Source organism: Melanotaenia boesemani, chromosome 21, assembly GCF_017639745.1.
Source record: "Melanotaenia boesemani isolate fMelBoe1 chromosome 21, fMelBoe1.pri, whole genome shotgun sequence".
Classification (NCBI taxonomy): domain Eukaryota; kingdom Metazoa; phylum Chordata; class Actinopteri; order Atheriniformes; family Melanotaeniidae; genus Melanotaenia; species Melanotaenia boesemani.
In genome coordinates, this window is record NC_055702.1 from 23,340,965 (window position 1) to 23,367,270 (window position 26,306).

Here is a 26,306-nt window from a genome sequence, read left to right on the forward strand (position 1 = left end):
TACCAGAGGAACCAATTTGGTGGAAAAAAAAAAAAAAAAAAGAAAAAAAAGCAACTCAAATTAGAGATGATACGTATTCAAAAACCAAGAGAATAAGTCTGTTTATCAGTCAATTTCAGGGAAAACAAAACATCACAAACTTGTTTCGTTTCTTGCCATTGATCCTAGAGTTGAAGTATTAAAACACCATCCTAAAACCAGAATTCAGGGTTTGTGCTGCTAAATCCAAGTGAAGACACAACTGAGTTTTAAATTTTGTTGGTTTTGTTTAGCTAAAAAGTCCATTTGTCCGAATTACATAACTTTTAGTTGACACCTCTGCGCTGAAGGCAATGACTCAGACAGAAAACATGGGAGATTTTTTTTTTTCCTCACTGAGTTATTTTTGCATCAAATTATATTCATTAAAGGTTCCAATGAAAAAAAAAAGTGATCTCAGCTGGTGTTAGAGGCTGATGAGTGTGTGTGTTTTAATGTGTGTAGGTGGAACCAGCTGGATCTGGCCATTGTGTTGCTGTCCATCATGGGCATCACTCTGGAGGAGATTGAGGTCAACGCTTCACTGCCCATCAACCCCACCATTATCCGGATCATGAGAGTGCTGAGGATTGCAAGAGGTATGATCTACTCACCCCTCCCCTAAGGCTTTGTCAGACACATACATAGCATCCTTACCCACCATGCTTTGCTTTTACGAAGCCACGTTAAACTACTCCCTTCTCTGTCAGTTCTGCGTCACGGATCCTAGCAAGGTTCGGGCAGAGCATAAGTCAACCAGATGGCACAGAGAAACAGTCAAAACACCCAGAGGTTATGGAGACAGGGGAGAAAGATGGAGGACAGGAAGAATAAAAAGAGGAGGTGGAGATGATGAATAACTTTTGACCTGGAAGTTGATCACAGGGAGATGCACAGAAGTGATAAAGAGGAGTATTTTATTTGAAATGAATGAATGAAATGAAAAATACTTTATTAATCCCAAAGGGAAATTCAATATTGTAGTAGTAGTAATTTTTTAGTAAAACAATCACATTAATTAATTAAGGGCTTTGTTCTTCAGCCTGATAGCTGCTGGAAGGAAGGATCTTCTGTATCTCTCTGTCTTGCATCGGACTTGAACAAGCCTCCCACTGAACACACTCTGTTGTTTCGTCACGGCGTTGTGTAGAGGGTGTGAAGGATCTTCCATTATCTTCGTCAGCTTGTACAGAATTCTTTTTTTGATGATCAACTCCAGCGGCTCCAGAGTTACTCCAAGCACAGAACCGGCTTTCTTGATCAGTTTGTTAATTCTTTTCAAGTCTCTGGTTCTGATGCCGCTGCCCCAGCAGATTGCTGCAAAGCTGATTGCACTTTCAACAACAGACCTGTAGAACATTTGCAACATTTTGGTGCAGACGTTAAAAGATCTCAGCTTCCTTAAGAAGTAGAGTCTGCTCTGACCTTTCTTGTAAATGTACTCAGTGTTGCTTTTCCACTCAAGTCTGTTGTCCAGCTGAACTCCAAGGTACTTGTATTCCTCCACCACCTCCACCTCCTCTCCCATGATGGAAACACTTCTATGTGTGTTCTTGTTCCTCCTGAAGTCAACAATCATCTCCTTTGTTTTCTTGGTATTCAAGATGAGATGATTGTCACCGCACCATTTCACAAACTGACCGACCAGTTCTCTGTACTCTGCTTCTTGTCCATCACTGATACACCCAACAACTGCTGAGTCATCAGAGTATTTCTGCAGATGACAGAACTCAGAGTTGTACTGGAAGTCTGAGGTGTACAGCGTGAATAGAAATGGTGAAAGTACAGTCCCTTGTGGTGTTCCAGTGCAGCTGACCACCACCTCAGACACACAACCTTTCAGTCTCACAAACTGTGGTCTGTTTGTGAGGTAGTCGTAAATCCAGGTGGTTGTGGAGGGATCCACCTGGAATTTCTGCAGCTTCTCACACAGCAGAGCAGGCTGAATCGTATTAAAAGCACTTGAGAAATCAAAGAACATGACCCTCAAAGTGCTGCCTGACTGGTCCAGATGAGAGTGGGCTCTCTGAAGCAGGTATATGATGGCATCTTCAACCCCAAGCCCATTACGGTATGCAAACTGTAATGGGTCCTGAAAGGTGTTCACCTGCTTGCTGAGGTGAGCCAGTAAGAGTCTCTCCAGGACTTTCATGACGTGAGATGTCAGGGCGACTGGTCTGTAGTCTTTTGGTTCAGCTGGTTGTGGTTTTTTAGGCACTGGAACAAGGCAGGATGTTTTCCACAGCACCGGGATTCTTTTCTGGCTCAGGCTGGTGTTGAACAGGTGCTGGAGAATCGGACATAGCTGTTTTGAGCAGGTCTTGAGAACTCTGGGACTGACACCATCTGGACCTGCAGCCTTGTTCTGGTTCAGTTTCACCAGTTGTTGCATGACTTGGTTACAGGAGACAGACAGAGTGGAGGTGGAGGCAGACTGAAAGAGGTTCGGATGAGTCAGGATAGATCTGGAAAGATGGAGGAACAGCCCAGTGAAATCTATGGGGGTAACATTAAAGAGAGAAATTGTAATAATGGAAAAAGGCTGCAAGTGAGTAGAAAGGAGGAGAAATGAAAGAAGAGAAGCTCATTCACTTTCATTGTGATACAGAAGTTGTTGATTAGTCGTACACTGTACAGCAGTCCAGGTGTCGGTAATTTCAACAGTATGACTTTTATTTTTAGATTGAATTTAAAATCGATTGAAACAGATTTTATGATCAAATTTTAATGTTTCTTGCTGAATATTACAAATAATTCTGGAGTAGCTTATTGACAGAATTAGCAAATGAGTAATCCACATTTGTACTTGAAAGTGCACAAATCCAAAAGAAACAGTACAGAATTAATGTGCAAATCTTCCAAATAAAGTTTAAAGTTGAAAATGATAAAATGCTCTGATAGGCAATGCCGATTTGTCGTTTTACCTCCTCAGTGACTATAATTAACTATTATATAAGACTGTGTCTTCCATCAATGCTTCTCTCCAATCCAACACCCTCTGCAGTGGTAAACTGGTTGTTGTTATTTTATAATTTATGTTATTGCATCAACAGAAATAAAAAAATATTATATTCCTATTTAAATATTTAATTTAATTTATATTTATTTTATCATGAATGTATTTTATTATAATTTTACAAGCATTTCTTTTAAGTATTTAGTATTTATGTTTATGTATTTATTATATATTTTATATTGCCCTTGCAATACAAATATTACCACTGCACAATCATGTGATTTTTTTCCCTTGAGGGGGAAAAAACAACACATTAGTATTGGTACTAAAATCAAAATCAATGAAAAAGTAACATAAACTAATGGTTTTGTATGGACAGGGAAAATTCTGGTATCGCCCATTCCTAGTTAGAAACATTTAATTAGGTGTTCATGAGTTTCAAGTCTTCTTTTTCTGCAGTCTGTAGTTACCTCTGGAGAACAGTGCTGTATTACCCCAGCTTTTTGTGTCTATCTGTACAAGTACATGTATAACTGCTGATGCACCTCCCACAGTCGGGAGAATCGTCCCATCAGAAAGCTTATCATTGTTCAATATGTGGAAATCTGTGATTGCATGAATCGAGCAGGACTGGGCTGTAAGTGAGGAAGTTTTGATAGCACTAGTCACAGCTCTGTAATGCAAAACTATAAAATCTTAACATTTCATTGACACTTTCTTATTCTGTGTATATCCACTTGTTTCTCCACAGTGCTGAAGCTCCTGAAGATGGCGGTCGGGATGAGAGCTCTGCTGGACACTGTAATGCAAGCCCTGCCTCAGGTACACATTTACTGAATTCTCCATCATCCCTTATCAATATATTTTTTATTGCCTTCACATCCTAAATGTGTCTCACAGAAGTTCTCTGTAAATCCCACAAGTATTTCAGCTTGGTGCATATTCTCATATTTCAGGGAGTTATCTTTTCCCATGAGCCCTTCCCAAACTCTGTGCACTCTTATTTGCATTATCTGTTCTCTGCAGAGATTTTGGAAGGAAATTCAGCTCAAGTTTGGGCTTTGAACAGTGGTGGGTGGATTTGAAGGTGGGAGAAGTCGCTTAATTAGAGCAACTTCCGGAGTTTTTTTTGCATTCTTTGATAGCACCTCTGTCGTTCTTGTACAGAGACAGTGTCTCTGTTCCAGGTTAAATTCTCCCAAAGCTTGTCAGAAATGTTTAGGATGAATAAACTTTGTGTGAGCAGGCTGCTACACACTAATTTACACTGACAGCAAATCTTAGAGCTTTTCATTACCTGGGCCTACCTCTGTATCAAGGCTGTAATTCCCTATTATCTCTGTCACTCTAATCTGTATTCAGCATCGCATCCTCTTCTGTGTAACAGACTTTACATTAAAAAGAAAGTTTGTGTCACTATGAAGCCAAAATAACAGTAAAATGAACTCTGCCATCTTAAAACTACAGTGTTTGTAGTTCCAGTGTTGTGGAGAACATGTTGATTCTTAATGAGTCTCCGTATTAGTTGACATGATGTCATATCCATTTGTGCAAAGTGATGATCAACCTTCCTCATCGTAGACCAGAGCATGTGTGTTGAACATGTTCTTGATTCATTGTGACATAATTAAAATGAAATGAAAAATACTTCATTGGGAAATTGTATTATATTAATTTAATAATGTGTTTGCTTCAAACACATTAGTGTTTATTGTTGTTGTTTTTTTTTTTTTTTCAACTTTCTGTGAGCTCTAGTGGCCTTTATTGTACAATATCTAGATAGGAAAGCGGGCTTACAACTGAGCCGGCGACCTTAACACCACCCCCACATAAGTGTTAAGCTACAAGAAAACCAGTGATTTTTCATAGTCTTTCTCTCTAGTCTTTTTGCTCCTGAAGCATAAGATTTTTGTAAGAGTTAAGTAACCATGCAGCTCTGGTCTGTTGCTTCCACTGTAGGTGCAAACTGCAGCAGAAATTACTTGTAACCCTCTGGCATTCCAGCAATCTTGCACCCAAAGCTTCCTGCCTGCAAACTACTAGAATGCCAAAGGGTTAACCTTTCCTGCTTCGGGAGGTAGAAAAGAAATGTTTCCTCCTGATTTCTCCCGGACCAAAGCTACAGCTAGCTTTGGCATGAACTCCCTTCACTTAAATCAGACTTGGGACTTTGCTTGTTGCCAGAGGAGCTGTGGCATTTAATGCTACTACTACTCAGACAGCTGAATTTTCAGTGAGAACGACAGCAGGTTGAGTTAGTGTCTGCTCACAATGTTGATTTGGAACCTTGTCTCCATTTGATCAGCTGATCAGATTTAAAACCATATACTCGACCTTCATACAAGCAAATCTTGGAATTGCTGATGTAGACACCCTGAAGCCCCACCTTTTAAGTTGTGGGTTAATTTCAAAGCAGAGATCCCCAACTCCAGTTCTCAAGGCCAACTGTCCTGCTGACTTTCTATGTTTCCCTGCTGCAACACACCTGACTCAAATTAATGGCTCAGTAACAGACTTGTGCAGAGCTTGTCATAGATCCATTTAATTTAATTCAGATGTGTTGCAGTGAGAAACATCTAATGCCTGCAAGACAGTAGGCTTTAAGTACCAGGGTTGGGGATCACTCCAGGCTTCTGCAGTTGAAATGGAGGGTCTGAGGAAATAATGCCCTGAAAGCTCCTGAGTCCTGCAAAAGAAAAAAGAAAAAAAAGGTTTCTGTGTTCCAAATGCAGCTTATCTTAAACTAATCCCCCTATCTGTCTGTCTGCCTGTTGTCTGCAGGTTGGCAATCTGGGTCTACTCTTCATGCTCCTCTTCTTCATCTTTGCAGCATTGGGAGTGGAGCTGTTTGGTGACTTGAGTAAGGACAAGTGCTCTATTTAAATAGGCTGTGAAGAGTGCACAGACATGCACCTTGTCTTCAGCTCTCCTCTCTGTGGGATTAATCTACCTGATGTTAATCGCTTTCTAGAATCCTTTGTTGAGATGCCGTACTGACTCTTGTATCGTGTCTCACAGCTTGCTGAGTAATAAAATAGAATCAGAGTAATTATCATTTCACTGCAAAGCCCTGTGAAAAAGCAACAAATGTTGCTATCTTTACATCTTGATGTCTTTTCTACTCTGTTTTCTCCCTTACTCTTCATCGCCCCACCTTTTCCTCCTCATCTCCCCAGTTTGCGACGAGCTCCATCCATGTGAGGGTCTGGGCCGCTACGCGACATTCAGAAACTTTGGGATGGCATTTCTGCTGCTCTTCAGAGTTTCAACTGGTGACAACTGGAATGGCATAATGAAGGTGAAACACACGCCAGTTTGAATCTTTTTTTGTAGATTTGTTTTAAATATATGGAAAATTCTTCCAAGAATTCCACTTTAATTCCAGGCTCAACTCCAATAAATAGATAAAGCCAGTAGGGGTGCATACTTCTCAAACAAGCCACTGAGAAATAGACAACGTAATAAGCACAAAAGAAAAGTGAATCAAACTGCCAGCTTATAATTTCGTTGTTTTTCAGGACACGCTGAGGGACTGTGCCCAAGACACCGGTACCTGCTACAACACTGTGGTTTCTCCCATCTACTTTGTCTCCTTCGTTCTGACCGCCCAGTTTGTCTTGGTCAACGTGGTCATTGCGGTCCTGATGAAGCACTTGGAGGAGAGCAACAAGGAAGCCAAAGAGGAGGCAGAGCTGGAGGCAGAGTTGGAACTGGAGCTCCAGATGGATGCAGGGGACATGGCAGCAAGGTCACCCCAGCTAAACCCTTTGGCCCTGTGTATGGACAGGTCGAGCTCTGGGGGTTCCCCCTGGAGGTCTGCAGGAGGTGTGGACATGGAGCAGGAGAGGGAAGGTCCTATGGATTCACCCACTGCTGACATAACCAGAGACTGTATAAACATCAGCGCAGAACCCCCCTCATGTCCAGAGCCCCAAGTAGAGGTAAAAAAAAAACACAACTTTTGTACCATTTTTATTGTATGTGTGTCCAGTGTACGTGTGTTGGGTTGTTTTGTGTTTTGATTCCAGCATGTCATGGTTTTCAGTCATGCATCTGTCCCATCGTGTCCCATTAGATTGTTTTAGTACACATTGACCACAATACGTTAGAAATGCATGGATGGGGTACATCGGGTACAAACATCTCAGGGCTCAATGGAAGATGAAGATTAGTGGAAAGCTTCTGAAAACATAACTAATATATGACTTTAGAGTTACTATATTCTTAAACAGCTTTCTTACTCTGCGGTTTTAATTTAAGTATCGTGTTTACGTTCTTATAATTACACACAGACATATCAATAATGAATTTTTGGACAGTGAAAGCAGCATCCTGTGGGACATAACAGATGCTTTGATGTTGCTTCCTGCTGGTGACCAGGCTGTGACAGCGGGCAGATGACCCCCAACATCTCCGGTTATTAGTTGACTCAGTTCCAAACCATTAGCTAATATTCCAGTTCACGGAGAGAAAACACTGAACATGCCAGCTATAGAAATAACGCATTTCTTCTCTCAGTGAAACATCTGCAGTCAGTGTGTGTAAATAAAATAAGGAGGACGTGGTTATATTAAGCTGGATGCATCAGACAGCCTGGCATCTTCAAAATACTTGTTGATGCTTTTATGTGATATGTATCAACTACCTGGGTTGTATTTGTATGCATACAGATGGGAAAAAGGAAGTATATCCTCTTTCAGTACAAAGGTTTCACATAGCAGGATGACATGAAAACCAAATAGTCCTTATGAGGTAGGTACAACTTCAGATGGACACAATTATTTCACTGTGCCGCTATTTATTAAACAAAAACTAAATCAAAATTCAGAAGCAGCATTTGAAAAACTAATTACATCCTATGATTCAATTGCTTGTAGGACCAAGCAGAAATAATCTTAGTATTCAAAGAAGTTCATGGTCCACTCAGTGACTGCAAAGTGTCCAGGTTTTGCGGCTATGAAACAAGCCCAGATCATCAGCCCTCCACCACTGTGCTTGACAGTTGTTATGAGGTGTTGATGATAATATTGTGTTTGGTCCATTATGACCAAACATCTCCATTTTAGTCTCATCTGTCCAAAGGACATTGTTCCAGAAATCATGTGGTTTCTGAGATCGAGCTTTCCAAACCTAAGCTGTGCTGCCATGTTGCTTTAGGAGAGAAGAAGCTTTTTCTCGCAACCTTTCCAAACAAGCCACACTCGTTTAGTCTTTTTCCATGTTTACCATCACTGACATTTAACATGCTAACTGAAGCCCGGAGAGTCTGAGATGTAACTCTTGGGTTTTTTAAAGTCCTGTGAGCATTGTACAGTTTGATTTTGGGATTTAAACTTGCTGGGATGTTCACTCCTGGAAAGATTGGCAGCTGTTTTGAATGTTTTCCATTTGTGAGTAATCTTTCTCACTGTACAAAGATGAGCTCTAAACTTTTTGGAAAATTTCTTTAACCCTTCACAGATTGATGGGTGGCAACAGTTGCTTTTCTAAGATCTTTGCTGATGTCTTTCCTCCTTGGTATTCTTGTAAGCACACCTGGAAGCAACAGATCAGCAGACTGCCAAAACGTCTGCTTTTATAGAAGTGCTCATGTGCATTTGACCAACAGCACCTTGCTGTTATTTGCCGTCTTAATTCCTATGGAAGCATTAAGGGTGGAATAATTTCTCTCACACTGCTTCTGCATTCTGTCTTAGTTTTTGTTAAATAATTAATGACACAGTGTAATTTGCTGTGTGCTGTTCATCTGAGGTGATATTCAACTTATTTCAAGACCTGTTTGAGGTTTTGTTGTTGTTGTTTTTGAAGCTCTGGCCATGGGAACTAAAAGAGACAATTTTGAGATTTGCAGTGTATTCTCTCCAAAAGCCACATATCTACAGCAAATCCAAGCAGACAGAATTTTTTCTTCAAACTGACATATTCTCTTAGACACCTGTCTGAAAGTATCTGGGTTGTTTGTCGACTCAAAAGTGTATCCAGAAAGTCGTAACCGTATCCTTGTTTATTATCTTGCATGGCTTACTCTGACTCATAACAGGATGGTTTACAATTTGTGCACATTGGTTGTTGCATGTTTTTAAGTGTGTGTATATATGTGTGTGTGTGTGTGTGTGCTTCTGGTCCCTGCAGGCAACATGCCAGTCGTAGACAGGTCACAGTGCCATGGGAAAGCTGAACCACAGGGTCTTGTTGTTCACTTCAACAGCTATTTCCAGACAGCAGGGAAATTTTGGGGATAGGAAATAGAGGTCTTGCTATCATTATGTTTTCTCTTTAAGATGTTATCCATGTGTCTCTGCTGCTTTACCAAAACATGAGTGGTTAAGCCACAATCTCCTCTCCGTCGCTGTGAAACACCAGACCTGTTGCAGTGTTGTAGTGCCCTCGTGTGGCTGAACGTGGTAACACACGTGAGCTTTATTAGATTTGGATTAGGATGACTTTGCATGACGTGAATTAAGTGCTTTATAAAAGCTGAAAATAGAGGGTGTAGGATGTGTTTCTTTTGTTGTTTGTGTTAGTATATCTATCTACCTCATCAGCTGTCTTTTCCCTTCCTTTCTTTCTTTGTCATCTATTCTTCTCTCCACATTTATTTGTGTATGTGTTTGACCTTCCATCTTTTCATTCATCCTCCCCTGTTTTCCTCTTCCTCTGTTTCCTTGTCTTCTCTCTGTCTTTCTCCCTGCATTATTCAAGTTTGTCCAACGGAGACCGCTGTTTGACTCGGTGTCCCTGGTCATCCAGGGTTCAATGGAATGGGATTTGAGTTTGATGGACAACCTGTCTGGCTCTATCTGCCACTACTACGCCCTGCCCCCCAAGCCCAACAAGCACAGCACCGACAAGAAGGTCAATAATAACCAGAAACGCAGCTGGAAACGCACTTTGTCCATTTCATACATTCACATCTCACCTTTAGTTTGACTGTGTATGCAGCATGCCACAGGCATTAGAAATACAGCTTTCCTGTTATCATTAATGAGGTTAATCAACTGGATAGTTTTTTGTTTTTCTTCATTTTCTAAGTCATATCAACCATAGATTATTCAAACATTTGTGTTTTTATGTCCTTTACCAAAGGCATCATTTGCGGCGCTGCTGCAGCAGAAAGGTTGTTGGATTGAATCCAAGCATGCAGCAGTTCAGCACCCACCACATCCCAGCTGTAGTCTTTTTAACAGACTCACCTAGCTTCAAGTCTGCACAGTAAATCTTGCAGTATTTCTTCAAAACAATACCTGTTAATTCCATCACTGGTCAAAGCTACCTTAGTATCAGTCTTCTTGACACTGCCGGAACAGCAAACTATTTTTTGACCGCCTGCTTCAGAAAATGTTTAAACCCCATACTCCCCATTTACGTTGAGCTGCACAGGATCCTAATCCTGATGCAGCACTCTAGCTTGAGGTCTAAAATGTTCAAACCAATGCAAAAGTCTCTTAGTTTAATCTAGTGGTCAGAAGGGGAGAAGTGGGGTTACACTGAGTGAGAATGTGCTACACTATGTTTTCACATAGTTGATGATAGCAACACCAAAATGCTGAACTTGATGCTTCAGCTTCAACCATCTTTTTCTAGATTGGTAAGAAAGTTCTTATGACAGGGCAGACTGCCCCACAGGTTTGGAGGTGGGCTATGTTGACTTAGTTCCAGACCAAAGTCTTTAAAGATTCAGCACAATCATTCTGAGACATGTTCCCCACATTAAATATTTTAGCCTCTCTCACCAGTCCTGTTGTCCACCATGTCACATCCCACCTCAACTATGATCTCATCCCTTTATTCACTTACACTGAAGCTTCAGCAGCCTCCGCATGAGTTTGCTTCATTCTCCTGACTCAACTTGCTGTTTGTGGGTGCGACATGTTTGTGCATCTGTATTGGCAATTGCCAACCCAGCCGAGCACAATTCTTACATGCAAGTCTGCAGAGAAATAGCCCCATCAATAGGCTTTGGATGACTAAAGCACTGAATAATGCATCTGGCTGCTTCTTTTTCTCATTTGAGGACAGAATTTGTACAATTACATTAACATTGCAAAATCCAAGCCTCTAAAAGCATTAAATGGGTTTGAGGTGTCAGTATTAGAAGCCTCAGGCCACCCTTCTCCTTCCGATACTTTGGCAGAAATGTTTTCCATCATCTTTCAACCCGTCCACCTTGTGCACTGATTGTCCATTTGCTTGTCAGAAAGCATTTTCCCTGTTAAACTAGTGCAAAGGCAAATATGCAGCAATTTCTGTGACAGAAAAAAAGAAGTCTTTGACTAATACTCCCAGACTGAAGCCAAACTGCAAAATATTTCATAAAGTCATCATTTAACAGTTACCTTTAAGCCCGTACAATGAAATCACTGCATTACATTGTGATGTGAATAGTAAGATTGTCTCCTTTGCATCATTTTCAGCTGTTATTTCTCCATTCAGATTTGCCTGACTTTAATTTGTCCTATTTGTGTTGCTTTCACAATATTGCTACAAGTAACCCCGACATCCATTTAGAGCTATTATTATTATAATGTCTAAAATTGAATTGAAAGAGTCATCGTGTGTTTTCAGTCCTTTTTTGACTTATCCTCTTGTTGTTTTTCTCTGACCCATACTCCCAGATCCAAATGCATGATTTAAAATTGTATTTTTCTGTTTGCTACAGGGTTTCCTCTGTTGTGTTGCACGGAGTGTGCATTTGTTCTCTCTGCTCACCAGCGGTTGTCTCTTCCTGCCTAGATCCCTCTAGCGGAGATGGAAGCTCTGTCTCTGGCCTCTGAGAAATCCTGGTCCCTAGCTCTGACTGACGACTCGGCCCCCGACGATTTTAACCCCCTCTTTCTAACCAGTCTGGAATGCAATGTACCAACAGTTCCTCTCTTTCTCCTTCTCCATCGCTCTGAAGCAGTTTGTACTGTCTCATACCGGGAAACTTCCAAAGCCACTTGTCCATCGCTGCACTCACACTGGGATTTGATTGCGTCTGGTTGGCAGGGGAGGAACACCAAAGCAAAATCTGAAAGCATTTTCATTTCATCCATGATTTTTTTTTTAAACTTCTACCTTTATTTCACCAACTCCACAACCTGTTAATCATCAAACCACTTCCAACAAAATATTAGCCAGCTCATGAAACATTAGTCAACATTGCTACTGGAGGTCGAAAGGCCTCAGACACCCTTGAGGTTTAATTAAATTGAAATTAAGCCAAAAATAAACTTAATTGGAAAAGTTCTCAGTCCACCTGATTATTGGGTTCAGGTCTAATACTGTGGGAAGGCCGAGATTCTTATGATTCTGTTAAGAAACACTGGCACGTCATTTAAAATGATATGACACTTGTAATTAATTTTAAAGATAACTGGTGCATCCCTGAGGCATCGCACAGTAGCACAAATCCTAAAATAAATAAACAAATATATCATCTGTATAACTGGATTTACATCTCAAACATGGACATCATGAGGAAAGCAAAGTTGCTGCTGCCAACTTTTTACATCACTGTATAAAAGTGTCAAATTAGTTATTGGGAGAAAAATAAATGTTGTAATTAATTACACATTAACCTGATAAGCTCCCAGAAATGTGATTTTGTTTAGTAGAGATCCATTTGAAGTCTTCTGTGTAAAATATTAATTATTTGAGGTATTCTGATCAACTAGGCCAGTGTTTCCCCCACGACCCCCAAGATAACACCAGTGTTCTTGAAAAATATCAGAAACGTCATAAAAAAGGAGAAAAAAGTGGTTTATGGTAGACTTTTTCATTACTGTGACAAAACACTTACATGCCTAAAATCAGCTATTCTCGCAGAGATAATACCAAATTCAGATTTCATTTCTACCCATCAAAATTCATCTTAATCCATACAGTTTTAGAGCACTGATTGTTAGTAGGAAGGAAATCATGAACAATTTGTGACATAATTGATCAATATTATCTACATTGTTCCAACATCACTGTTTTTAAAAAAAACTTTTACATTGTTGACCTCTGTGTGGGAAAACTGATTAATCTCGCTGTGGTAAACCCCATCCTCAAAAAGCCCAGACTTCACCCATCGGAGCTTAAAAACTACAAGCCCATATCAAAACTTCCATTTGTTCCCAAAATTTTGGAAACAGTAGTGGCAGGCCAGCTGATGTCCTTTATGGAACAGCATTGTTTCTGTGATAATTTCCAATCAGGTTTTCGGGAAATGCTCCCAAGAAACTGCTTTATTGAAAGTCTCCAGTGATGTGATGATGGCTGCTGACTCGGGTTGTTACACAGTATTCATTTTACTGGATTTAACATCTGCTTTCGATACTGTAGATCACAGTATGCTGATAAATCAACTTGAATCATAGATGATGTTTTCAGGATCGGTCCTCCAGTGGTTTTCCTCATATATACAAAGGAAGAATTTTAATGTTGTTATCAACAATGTAATGTCTGATGTGTCCAAGTTGTCTTGTGAAGTTCACAGGGTTCTGTTCTTGGTCCCGTTTTGTTTTTGTTGTACCTGATGCCTCTTGGTCAGCTGATTTGTGGTGTTAAAAATGTGTATTTTATATTCATTTGTGTTGTTCTTTCAATGACTCAGAGTTTCAGTTTTTATGTGTGCTCATGGAACGTATGTCTCACACATAGACTGTATATAAAAGATGGACGGCGCCTCTGTGACGTCGCCTGTAGATTTCTGAAGAGCTGATTTGAAGCTCATTGGGCGGTTCCCACCGTCGCCATCTTGGTAGCATCATGCATGTCATTATTCCCAGAAAATCCAAAAATGGGCAAAGAGATGGAGCTGAGACGGGGATTGTGAAGGTGGGGGTGGATGATTGACACCCAATAAACTCTAAAAACTTAAAAGAACTAACTGAGCCAACTTGGATCTAACGTGAGCCAACCAACTCATGTATGTGGGCTAAAGCTAAGGCACACTATTAGCTAGCTAAACACAGCGGTTGTGCTGCACTCTCCCGTCCTGCCGCGGATATTGGATACATGTCAATCAAAAGGACATGCCCCTAATTATGCTGAATATTAAGATTAAATAACATCCAAATTAATGAGTTAGAAAAAAATTCATCCCCTTCACAGTTGTCATGAAGGTAAACTTGACCTATTAATCCTAAAATGTTTTTTGTATCAGGCTTTAAACATGTTTATTTCTGCTGTGAAGTTGGTCTTTTTTTAACATGGGAGTCTATGGGAATTGACAGTTTTAGTGCCAGCCCCTAGCAGATGAGGGGTGAACTGTAATTTTTTGTACTTCTGCATAGGCTTCACATTTTATCGCCAGAGGTTGCCGCTTGGTCTCACATCAAAAACTGGCTCTTTTCAAATTAACTTCATTTAAATTCAAGCAAAACAGAAACTCTGATCATTGCTCCTGATAAAAAGATCCCAATGATCTAAAAGCATCTTGGTGCTCTGGGTTTGTCTGTTTAAACGAGCCTCAGGAACCTCAGGGTTGTATGACAAGCTGTGTCTTTGGAGGGTCGTTCCCGACAGCTGACCAAAAGTTGTTTTTTTTTTTTGGTTTGAGATCAATCTCTAAAGTTAGGAAAATTTTGTCAAAATCAGATCTTGAAATGATCATTCATGCTTTTATCTCATTTCGTATTGATAGTGATCCTGTTTTCACTCATTTCAATAAGGCGACTCTCAACAGACTTCAGTTAGTGCAGAACTCTGCTACCAGACTATCGCTAGGTACGCCCAGAACAGCCCACATCACCCATGTTTTATCAACACTTCGTTGGCTTCCAGCCAAATTTTTTAGTGACTTTAAAATTTTAGTTTTGACTTTCCGGGTTTTACATGGTCAGGTCCCCCAGTATATTCTTGCTGTGTCCCTACTCCTGAAGACCTTTCAGGTCCTTCAGGCCAGAGCCTCCTGAAGGTCCCAAAGACCAGTTTTAAAACCCAGTGAGATCTGGGTTTTCAGGATGTAGCACCCAGATTCTGACTTTAGAATGACGTCAGGGAAACTACTGTTCAACAAACAAAATAAACTAAAGTTAACTAAATATGTTAGAGGAACTAACATGTGAAGTTCACATCATAATTGGGTCGTAATATTCTCAAATGCCCTAATAACAACTCCATACTTCACAGGAATGAATATTAAATATGCTGATATGAATGATAAACACAAGAAAACATAAGTAAAATATTTTAGATCATGGCATTGTTTTTCACTACCTCATCCATCCAGAATTTAAGCTCACAGATGTCTCCTCACCAAAACCGAAATATCCATCCCTCTATCTGCATCCCTCAGGAATTGGTGATTAAAGTGAAAATTAGCTGAATGTCATCTGGTGCAGGATGTAATTAACCTGCAATGGGGTTCATTACTGCTCACACGGCTCCCCCACAGAGGGTCAGTCCAACCTTGGCTCACACAGCAGATCCAGGCCATACAGTGGGATGGTTTTATATACCATCAGGAACAAAGCAGAATGATTGTGAAGAGCTAGAGGAGTACAAGTGGCCTTGAAAGTCCTTGGTGAATCTAACCACGTGCACACCTAATTTCTCTTTCTCATTTCACATTTCCAGCCTGGTGTTTTTTTTTTTTTTCTTTTTACTTTCTAGTCCAGTCCAGTCCAGTCCAGTAGAGTAGTGCACCTCCTCACCTGCCAGTCTGCAGTTTCCTCTTCGTCTCCTCTGCTTTCCACTTCTCCTTTCTTCTTCTCTGATCTCCTTTTGGTTTCTGTATTCTTACTCTGCTTTAGATGTGAGTCCTTGTTTCTTCTCAGAGTCCTCTGTGTCTGTACTGTCTTCTGTCCTCTGGTGCAGTGGTTTTCAGTCCTCTCAGAGCTGTCATGTGTTTGCTGCAGGGGGTTGTAAAGTGTGCAGGAGCTCCAGTAGCTCTGTGGTGAATGTTAACTTGTTTTGTAATAGGTCAGGCTGCTGCACACTGCCTTAGCTGACACACAATCACGGAGCAGGCCTGCGTAAAGTTACATAACTTGAGGGGGTCAAAGCAGATAAAAGATGTGGAGTGTCTCATGACTTAAAGCCGAATTGGAGAAGTTCCTGTGATATGTGGCAGCTCTGTGCCAGTCGACTCCAACGTGCAAAGATCCTGTTTGTTCTCTGTGTATGCTGACGATCACCGCCTCTTTGTTCTCATGGTGTCTTAGAGCAATACTGGCTATCAATGTGTTAGAAAGTTAAAGCGTAGTCGCAGCTCTCCTTGATCCAGAGGGACATTGACTCTCCTCTGTTTGTCCAGCCGGAGCAGCTCTGTTCTGGGGAGCCACTGAAAGAAAATCTGCTGAGTGTCAGAAAACCGGCGGTGGGACGCACCCACTCCCTTCCCAACGACAGCTACATGTTCTTCCCCCTGCAGCCCTATGGGCCCACTCTTCCGGCTCCTGCACAGTTTCCTGCACAGTCACAAGGGCCCCACATACTGGGCATCCACAGGGCCCAGTCAGGTAATACAACTCTGTACATTGCTGTGAGTTGTCTCCTCTGAGGTAAACACGTCCACCGTACGGTAACTGCTCTATTGTTGTGTACTTGTCTGTGTTCTACATGCAGGCTCCAGTGGTTCGGTGCATTCACAGCCTGAGGAGTTTTCCCAGCAACTGACTGTTCCCACAGACTTCTTCAGACCCATCAGCCCCCACAGCCACTCAGACTCCGAGAGTATACCACGACAACCCCCTCCCAGACGCACACACACATTCAGCCGCACGCTCCGCAGACAGGTGACTAAATTACAATGTTCACACTTTCCTATACTTATAGTGTCTTTATGGTGCAAAAGTCTTGAGCAACCCCTCATTTATTTATATTTAGTTTCTACTGATCCATTTTTGGTTGTAAGCAATAGTTGTCCAGGCTTGCCTAAGCTCTGTCTTTGGACATCAGCTGCTTCTTGACTCATTTTTGGTCCAGTTCTCACCATAAACTGACCTATGAGTCATTTAAGTATTAAAATGCCACCAAAGTCGAGGGATGAACCAGTGTTGTGTCGACACATAACACACAACTTAGCAAAGAACACATTTTAAATAGTTTGTTTAGTCACATTAGTACCAGCAGACACATCATGTGTTTGCATTTCTTTAGTTGTACCAGAAAATGTCAAAGAGAAAACAGTTTGAAAGATATAAAATAATATTTTTGCACCAACAAGTTGGTTTTCAAAGCAGCTATTACTTGATTTATCTCAGCACAGTGTCCTTGGGAGAATTTGAGAAAAGTGGTTGAGTGGAGGAAAGAAGAAGATTCAGTCCAGCGAGACACCTTCTTTGGCATCTTTTAATGTCTGTGACTGTAGTTCTCCAAGTTTTCTGAAGGTATTTCAAAGATTTTCTTTGGACATTGGCTTTTTTGATATTCATTTTCAGTTCAGTTCTTGTACCTGACCATTATGTGAGGAGTATGAATCATCGAAGCATAAAAAGAACCCATCAAACCCATCAAAGAACCAGTTTTAAATGCTGTCTGTCTTCAGGATCTTTATCTAAAGTCACGAGTAGGGGCCACACCGCAACAAAGCGAGTTTTCAACGATTAAATGAGGAGTTAGTAGCATGTGGTGGGTGAGGTTGAGGTGGGATATCCGGGGTGGCATTGTGGGGTGCGAGGTGGAAGAGAGTCAGGATGGGGGTGCCATCTAGGTCATCTGCAAACCTGGCTTACAGGACCTTCCAGGTGGTACTTGAAATCAAAGAGTAAAGAACAAATAGATCAAGGACACAGAGTATAAAGGGAGATGTTGAGGGTCCATAAAGGAAAAAAGAGGAGGAGCAAAGAAAGAAAGACAGACAAAAGTCAGACAGAGATGGAGGAAGAAGAAATGAATGAGAAGGAAGGAGGTGAGGGATAGGAATGGTGGATAAGGGAATCAGGAAAGGAGACAAATGCAAGTGGGAAGGCTGAATGGATGGTGGATGAGACGGATGGGTAAGCAGGGGTGAAGTAAAAAAAAAAAGAGACAAGCAGAGAATTAAGTGTAAGACGGTTCACAGGGTAATTAGAAGTGTGGCTTAGCTGTGACCCTGCTTTTAAACCTAACCCATTAACTATATTTGCAGACACTTTCTTTGTTCCTATTTGTGAAAAAGACATTCTGAAGGAAGGGAATTTAGGCAAGGTTTTTCAAAACACCCTTGTCTAAATTTTCATGTCCATTTTGGATTTCTTTTGGAGAATGTATTGACCTAACTTCCGGTTATTTTTAAAACATTGGTCTTTGTTGAACATGGCGGTGCTCACAGTCTTAGCGTTAGCTGCTAATATTTACTAATATTGACTGCTAAAATAGACTATAGACTCCAACTTCCCGCTGCTGCACGTTATCATGTTTTCTTTTTTTTGTTCCACTCACATTGTGACTGCATAGCTTCCGTCATTTTAGCATTTAGGACGCCAAGCTCCTTTGCCACATCTTAAAAAGATGGAAGCGGCACCATTTTTGCACATGTCCGGATGTAAGAAAAACATTAAATAAATCAGATAAATCACATTCACGTGCACAAAGAAGTCAGAGTAATGGGGAAAAATTGAGGTGTGTTAATCCAGCATCTCAGATACCACGAGAAGTGTGGTAGAGAAAGAACAGAACAAAAAGAAGCCAACATCCAAAGAAGAGCTTTTGAAAGTCCTTCAAGAGAACTATTCCTGAAAACTACTTAAGGAAGTGACAAGAAAAGCTTGTCTAAAGAAGTTCAAAGCCTTATGAGCTGTATTTCCATGTATGTTTGCAACTGTTTCAATAATCTCTGTATTTACTTACTGTTTTCTTGCCTGTAATAAGCGGTGGCTCATGAACTTTTGTGTAGTACTGTACAACTAACACACTGTTTCTACTGTGAGTTTGTTAATACTTTTCCATTTTTCATAAATATGACCTAAAGATCATCAAAGTTGACCCAAATTTTGAAAGTAGATGAAGTAGAAACTCCCTCTTTGAATGGCTGTCAACTTCACTGTGGAGAATCTGGTTTGAAGCCTTCCGTGCGCATTCTAAACAATTTCCCTTTCTTCCCTCCTTTCCCTTCCTGCTCCTCCTGGCATTCTTGTTAATTTGCAACTGATGCGCCGTCCTGATTTATTTTTTTCCACATTGTATCTGTTATTCTTTGACCTCAGCTCAGTTGGTCCCAAAAATCGCCCGACCCTGAGCTACTGCTCAAACACAGATACTCCTGTTTCTGAAACAGACTGTAGCTACCACACAGGGCCTTTCAGAAACACCGGACTCCATGTTCATCTTTAGAGAGACTCGCACACAACACACACATGCAGACTTCCTTTCTTTTTCCCTCCTTTGTCCCTCATTCACCCACTCAGATGTTTTTTTTTACTGCTAACCATCAATTTCAGAGCATCTACAACTGTCCAACAGCAGTTCTTTTTTTCTTTGAAGGGAGTTCTTAATTGAGTTCTTTTGGACTATCAAACATGAGTGGATCCACAGTAGTTAGCATTTGTCTTCCTGGATGATCGAAGTGGTGAAACGTATCCTAGACAAAGGTGTAATGTGGCTAAAAAAAATTACCCACAATTCAGTGCACTTAATATATTACCTACTATACAACTCAGGGTTTTCCTACTGAACAGCAAGTGCTGTCCAAAAAGTTTTGGCCATTTTGTACTCCCAGTACCATGATGATAGAGCACAATAGAATTTTGTAACTCGTCGTTGTTAAACAGAGAACAGTACTTACTGTACTTGAGTTGATTTTGTTATATATAAAAAAAAGAAAGTTCATGTTTCTTATTGTTCCAGGGTGTATTTCTGGAATATGAGGTTTGCTGTTGCATTGCTGTGGCTGGCAGCCAGGTTGTAGTATCTTGCTTCGACCACTAGGTGTCAATGTTGTCACATTGTTCAGGGCTCATGCAGGGAAACCCATGACTCCAAACCCTCTCTCAAAAAAAAAAAAAAAAACATGCAAGCCTCCCTTCTTCATCATCTAAGATCTAAGACCTGCTTTAATTTACCCAAGTCACTGCTAACACTGAGGTCTGGGAGGGACTAGCAAAAGTCCACAAGGACAGTTTAGCAATCATTTTTCTTCCTAAACTCTTGCTTCCCTCCAGTAGCCACATGTTTACCCTCTGTCTATTGGCCTCTCACCCTGTGCATGGCTCTTTGTAGAGGTAAGGATGAAGGCATCACCCATCAGGATTTGGTTAAAAATCCTACTGAAAACTCCAGTGATGATGGTTTACAGGGTTTTGTGTCAATGGGCAGAGGTTAGAGGGTCATGCAGTTTGGCTCAAAGTTCAAAGTGTCTGCCAGCAGTCATTTATAGGGGAACAATGATCCCATAATAAATAAGCAAAGAAATAAAGAAATAAATTAAAATAAAATAATTAATTTGGATAAATAAATGTGGTACTAAGCTGAGTGGTATTAAGCATGCGTCCTGCAGAAGAAAAGAAAGGAAAGGAGAACAAAAAAGAGCAACAAGCAAAAATACCTCCATCTTGTTTCTCAGAAAAATAAAAATAAAAAATCTCCTTCTTGGAAATCTTATCTGATGCCCCAAACATCATTAAATGACAGCAAAGATGTATTGAGTCCAGATTTATTTTACATAAACAGATTAAAGAACTAAGTTTGCTGATGAACATTTTCTTAGTCTTTACAAATTAATGCATCAAATCATAACAGTCATACGGAAGTCTTGAGTCTTCAGTTCTTTATATATTTTTTTAAATATTTAAACAATAATTTACTTATTTAACATTAAAGAACATTCCAGAAGTCATCCCAGAGAAATCTGGGATTTCAGAAACAGTCTGAAGTCTGATTGATTATTTGTGTCTGGTACATTTTACTCCAGAATAAACATTTAGCACCATTGACAGGCCCCAAAGGAAACACGTTACTATAAAGTTGTGCTGCAGATACACATCTAAAACTCACATGAGGATCACACACATTTCTGCAGTGTAAAATTAAACATCCACGACTGACTTAGGAGAAAAAGCCCCCCCGACAAAAAAAAGCAAGTTGTTACATCAGACATTGTTTTTCCAACCTATTCTTGTCAAATGTTAATCTGGAATAATGACGTTGAGCACTGCAGTGCACAACCTCTGGATTTCTGGGTCATAATTCATGGCAGAATGTTGCAATCCATCCTCCCTGCAACAAACAGAACAGAAAGTGTGAGAACATGCTGGCCAGACTGTGAGCTTTGACCCAAACTGCTGCTTCTCATCCTCATCACCTCACACTAACAAGTCTCCCCCTCTCATCCTCTCTCATCCTAAACCTCGGCCTCCTCTTTTTTTCCCCCTGCCCTTCCTCTCCTTCCACTTTTACCTCCATCTCCTCGCCACTCCCTCTAAATATTTCACTTCCCCTCCATGCCCCGTTTTCCAGGTTGCCGTATCCACTGATTCTCAGGAGGCCCTTTGTTCAGATGGAGGGGAGAGCAGTGAAGGACTTGTGAATGTGGCCTCTTTGGGCATCCCTCCATCCCCCTCCTCCTCTTCGTCATCCTCCTCTCCCTCCTCCTTCTCCCATCATCTTCATCAGAAGCAGCAGCCAACTCTCTGCCTGGTCCCCGCCACGCCAGGCGCCTCCCCAAAACTCCTGCGCCCCAGCAGCGTGCACACCCAGCACCATGACCAGCACTGCCTCGCCTCCTACTCATCCTCATCCACCTCCTTGCCTCCTCCACCCCTACCAGCCAGACCACAGCAGCAGCAGCAGGTGGAGGAGGTGTCCGAGGATCAGGAGGTGTCGCTTATTACCTGTGCAGAGTTGGCTGGCAGCAACGACATGGTGGAGGACGGCAGCAGTAGCGGTAACCAGGGTTACAGCAGATACGAAGACTGCCAGGAGAGTCATAGTTCATGTTGGAGGCAGCTGAAGAGGTTCCACAGCATGGACACACAGGGGCGTAGCACCCACTTGCCCCGCCCCCGCCCTTACTCCTGGCTAGATGACCCCCGGCGCCATTCGGTCGAAGTGTGCTCGGCAGTGGAGTCCAGCCCGCAGCGCAGCACCGCCTCTACGTCCTCTGGATTTGTATCACAGGCCGACAGCCTGCAGATTCAAAGCCAGACCCCCACCCAGACCTCATTACCCTCTCCCCGCCGCAAGAAGAAGATGAGCCCACCCTGCATATCTGTTGACCCTCCAGATGGACTTGAGCCCCAGTGTGGCCTCTACCCAAGCCTTGGGGGGTTGGGAATGCCCCCTCCTCTGCCCAGCAGGGACACCTGCCTGAGAAGGAGAGCACCCTCTAGTGACTCCAAGGACTCACTTGACCTGGGAATGGGAGAGGGTTCAGGACAAGATGGAGGCTCACCCAACCCCAAGTTATTAACTCTTCCCAGCTTCTCCTTTGAGAAAACAAACTCTGAGCACTGAACACTGATACTCCAAACCTACACAAACATACACACATCTACACACACATACAACCGGATGAACCTAACATATGCGCACACAAACACACGATGCACGTTGTGTATCTGTGATGGTGATAGTTCTAGTAATAATGCTGTAGAAAGTAATAATGGTGAAACTACAACAAACAGTAAAAACATCCTTGGTTTCATGAGGAGTGTGGTACTGTAGTAGTGTGACCATCCCTTGTCTTTGTATTGTTACTGCCAAAACAACCAGTGAAGAAGAAGCGAACACCTGAAACAACAAACATGACTATTTATCTTCTGAAACACCTGCATGCCATCGGCTGCAGCTCGACCTCCCCTTCCCCACGAACCTCTGGGGCAACATCAGCACCTGGGATTTGGCGCCCTCTGTGGTCGCCGTCAGAACTTCCCGGTTGTTTCACAGGGTGGACCTGGACAGTGGAGGTACAAAGCAATATGAACGTTTTAGAGACACTATTTTCTTAAATTATTGGGCCATAGTGTTTGTACAGGACATAGTTTTTTTATTTTGTTCAACTGTTATTTCACGTCTTTTTTGTGACTTTTTTTTTCTTTTCTTTCGTTTTTGGTCAAAAATGGTTTGTCTTTGTCTCTTTTTCACTGTAGGATATTTCTAGCTTTCTTGGTTTACTGAGGAAAGTGAACATTTTTCAAAGTGCTGAAAACCATGTATTTGTAGGAATAATATATAAATCTATATCTATAAATATATATATACATATATATATCTATAAATATATATATATATATATATATATATATATATATATATATGAACAAGTCATTAAACTGAGCTTGGATTTTTAAGCACACACATCAGACCATGGTGGTTTTTCATTGTTAGAGGAAGAAGGAGGATACGCTTGGAGTTTTCATATTGATTGCTTGATTCTCTGCTGTGTTCCAAAGAGCCCAAAACTCATTATAGGGTCTGAATTCTGAATGAAGAACAATTTGAAAGGAATAACCTTTTCAAGCTGATCATATTTGTTTTCTTTCTCCAATCAAACTTTGACTTCCTTTTGCCAAACTGAACTAGGATCCAACAGCAGAAATTGCCTACACATCATCAGTGTACAGTGGAGTTTCACTGCAGACACACTACCAGATGTCCATTTCTATTTTTGATTTCCATATAAGATATGAATAATAGGGAGTAAATAGAAAAAAAAAAATCACGTTCACTAAACCTCTTCTTTACAAGGGGCAGCATGAGTTATGTGCAGTACTCAGGCTCTTTGTACACCCTAGGAATCACCAATCCTAACATACCAAAATGACAGGGAGAAACTCGGCTTAAGAGTATACAAACTATATGCAACCACATTTATGAACAAAACACAGTTCAAACCCCCAACAATTATATGGGAACATTACTCAAACATGAGAACAGAACTGTCCACTTTACAGCTTCTGCTAATTTCTCCACTTCAAGCAAAACCACACAAACAAGGTGTCATATGAAAGCAGAGACTCTGCTGATTAAAGATGTCCATTTCATCACGGTGGGACAAATACTCTGCAAGCAACAGTCAAAAAGTACCTAACAAAACTAACACTAAAACATAAATCATGTGATATTTTGATGTTTTGTGGTCTAAAGTTTTATTCCAGCTCCACCAACGTGTTCTCCTATGACTCTGCCTTGGAAATAACTCCAGATGATCCTGGCAGTTTCCATGAAGATGAAGGAGATTTTAGTGAAGTATTCACGCTTCTATCATAAACTTGGAGTTCCCTTTTTTCTGGATCCTCATCAGTGATGTGCGGTGAAGTTTATGGGTGGTGATGCACTGATTTACAATAGTAAGAACTTTTCAGTGAGAAAAGTAGCTATTGGCTGTCCTAAAACATGCCAGAAGTCGCTAAATCATCATCTAATGTGCAGAATAGCCTGGTACATATAGTTGTAATGAAGGCTGCCATGGAGAGCAATGTCGTGGGAAAGGCAAAAATTGACAAAAAGACAAGCTAAAAGTGTTTAAAAGGCAAAACTAATAAAAAATAAAAAAATTCTTTGGTTAATATTTTCTTTTGTTGTGGTTTAATTTTATTAAGTGTAGGTTGTTTTCTAATTAGGAGGCTGCAACATTTCACACCTTTAACTTTCTAAATGTTTTCCTCCACACTCTTCAATAAAAGACATTAATATCTGACGGTAAGCCAGTGCGGGATCATCCAGCAGCAGCTTTGTACATTTAATTATCAGCCTGGTCATGAAACAGGTGATCATCTCCTGCTCTGAATGCAGCTGCTGCTGCTGCTTGAAGCCTCTTCTGGTTGCTTTTGGACAGGAGAGGGGCCTGCGCAGCACCTACTCCTCATTGAGAAGAATAAACGATGTTCATATACGTCAGTCTGCAAAAGTCTTCAGTACTACCAGAAAAAGTTGCTAGATTTCTTGCTAGTCGCTTTTTTTTTTTTTGTTGGCAACACAGTGTGTGCAGTGTGTCCCCTTGAGGTGAGGCAGAGTACTGTTTGCCTCACCTGCTGACTTTTCTCTGCACTTTATTGTACTATAAACAGGAATGTTTCTCTCACAAACACATTAAATACATTACACAGACTGTAGAGAGTCATGGTGTATAACAAATATTTCTGTAAAGTTTATAGAAACGGACACGTGTCATGCAACCCAGTTTGTATTGGATGGCACAGTCAGAGGAGAGGCCCAACTCGCCTGTGCCTCCACCTGGGTTTCTGCCCTGGATTTGATTGGGAAATTTTTAAATTCGGCTATTTTTACTTAATAAACTGTCAAAAACGTGTTAGTCATACTGAAAATGCATTTTTAACAGATCAGTGGAAAATATTAATATTTATGTATTTATTTTATTATTTTTTTGTTTATCATGACCTCACCTGCCTCTCCTCACCACACGTCACTGATCCTCATGGCGTTTTTAATGGGAATTTGGGGGTTATCCCTGGATTCTCCTGACTCTGATGATTGATAGAGGTGTTGGTAATCAAAATCAGTTGTTGGCTTCCTGACATATTTAACTGTGTAACACCTCTATTAAAACAACTGTAACACTGTTTAAGTTCACTATTTTAGCTTCTACTTTTGCACAGTTCCTCATCAGACATTACCATACTCATTCCTAGATGAACTAGGCTGCTATCCTCTGATTTTCACTGAAAGTAATGTGGTTTTCTTTTAGGAAGACATAACTGTTTACATTTTCTACAGTGTTCCAGGTGAATTTATTGACAGTAACACATATCTCGATGCTGATTCAGTAGTAATCTCACATGACTCAGCTTTCTTTTCAGACCAATATTATTCATAGACCATATATTATTCATTATTATAATATATTAGTTGTGAAGATATATTTAATTTATTTTGAGCCTATCCCAGCTTCTACGTGACAGGAGGTAAGTAACACCAGATCAGCACCAAAACCTATTCTGTCACCTTCTGGCAAAAGTCAAACCAATAAATAAATAATGTCTGATCCACATCAATGTTATCATTGTCATTAGTTGTAATTGTATTTTATTTTGTTTTCTGACTTTTCAAAAAAATCATTTCACAACTGCCTCATTAAGTGAAAACCTATCTCCTTTAACCATCTTACTGCCTGCTCTAACCTCTGCTAAAGGAAAATTTTCAATGACTGTAATGAATCTTATTAGAAATGTGTGGAAATAAACCTACCAGACATTTCTGCAATGTGGCTGGGGTATAATGCCAGAACTAAGTGTTTGTTATTCCATTAGTGTTTCATGATCATTTAATTAATATTGCTATTTTGTAATCTGTTATCTCAACCATTTGTTTTAAAAAAGCAGTAATTCTTTTTGTTGTCCCAAGAAAACGAAAAAGTTGTTTTTTTCTTAGAGTGAACATGAAAGTGTTAAATATGGCTGGGTGGTTCACCAATCCCCACACCATGTTCCATGACAGTACCCTCCTTCTTTAAGGCCTTTTCATGTATATAAAAAGGAATTTAAAA

At 40.8% G+C, this 26,306-nt stretch overlaps 1 protein-coding gene across 14 annotated transcripts in view; it reads left to right on the top strand.

Annotated features, from left to right (window-relative positions):
• The window catches only part of cacna1g (calcium channel, voltage-dependent, T type, alpha 1G subunit), a 318,055-nt gene extending 295,015 nt beyond the window's left edge, over positions 1–23,040 (top strand). For 7 of the 14 annotated variants that reach the window (XM_041973670.1, XM_041973675.1, XM_041973678.1 and 4 more), the window contains 10 exons: positions 484–617; positions 3,726–3,796; positions 5,756–5,834; positions 6,151–6,272; positions 6,493–6,915; positions 9,677–9,829; positions 11,708–11,830; positions 16,200–16,404; positions 16,511–16,680; positions 21,320–23,040. In XM_041973670.1, coding sequence (XP_041829604.1) covers positions 484–617; positions 3,726–3,796; positions 5,756–5,834; positions 6,151–6,272; positions 6,493–6,915; positions 9,677–9,829; positions 11,708–11,830; positions 16,200–16,404; positions 16,511–16,680; positions 21,320–22,315 — 2,476 coding nt within the window. In that variant the 3' untranslated portion in view covers positions 22,316–23,040. Of the gene's footprint in view, positions 1–483; positions 618–3,725; positions 3,797–5,755; positions 5,835–6,150; positions 6,273–6,492; positions 6,916–9,676; positions 9,830–11,707; positions 11,831–16,199; positions 16,405–16,510; positions 16,681–19,071; positions 20,694–21,319 lie in introns of those variants that run through there. The other 7 variants (XM_041973674.1, XM_041973673.1, XM_041973677.1 and 4 more) reach the window with 5 other exon arrangements.
• Positions 23,041–26,306: the final 3,266 nt, after the last annotated feature.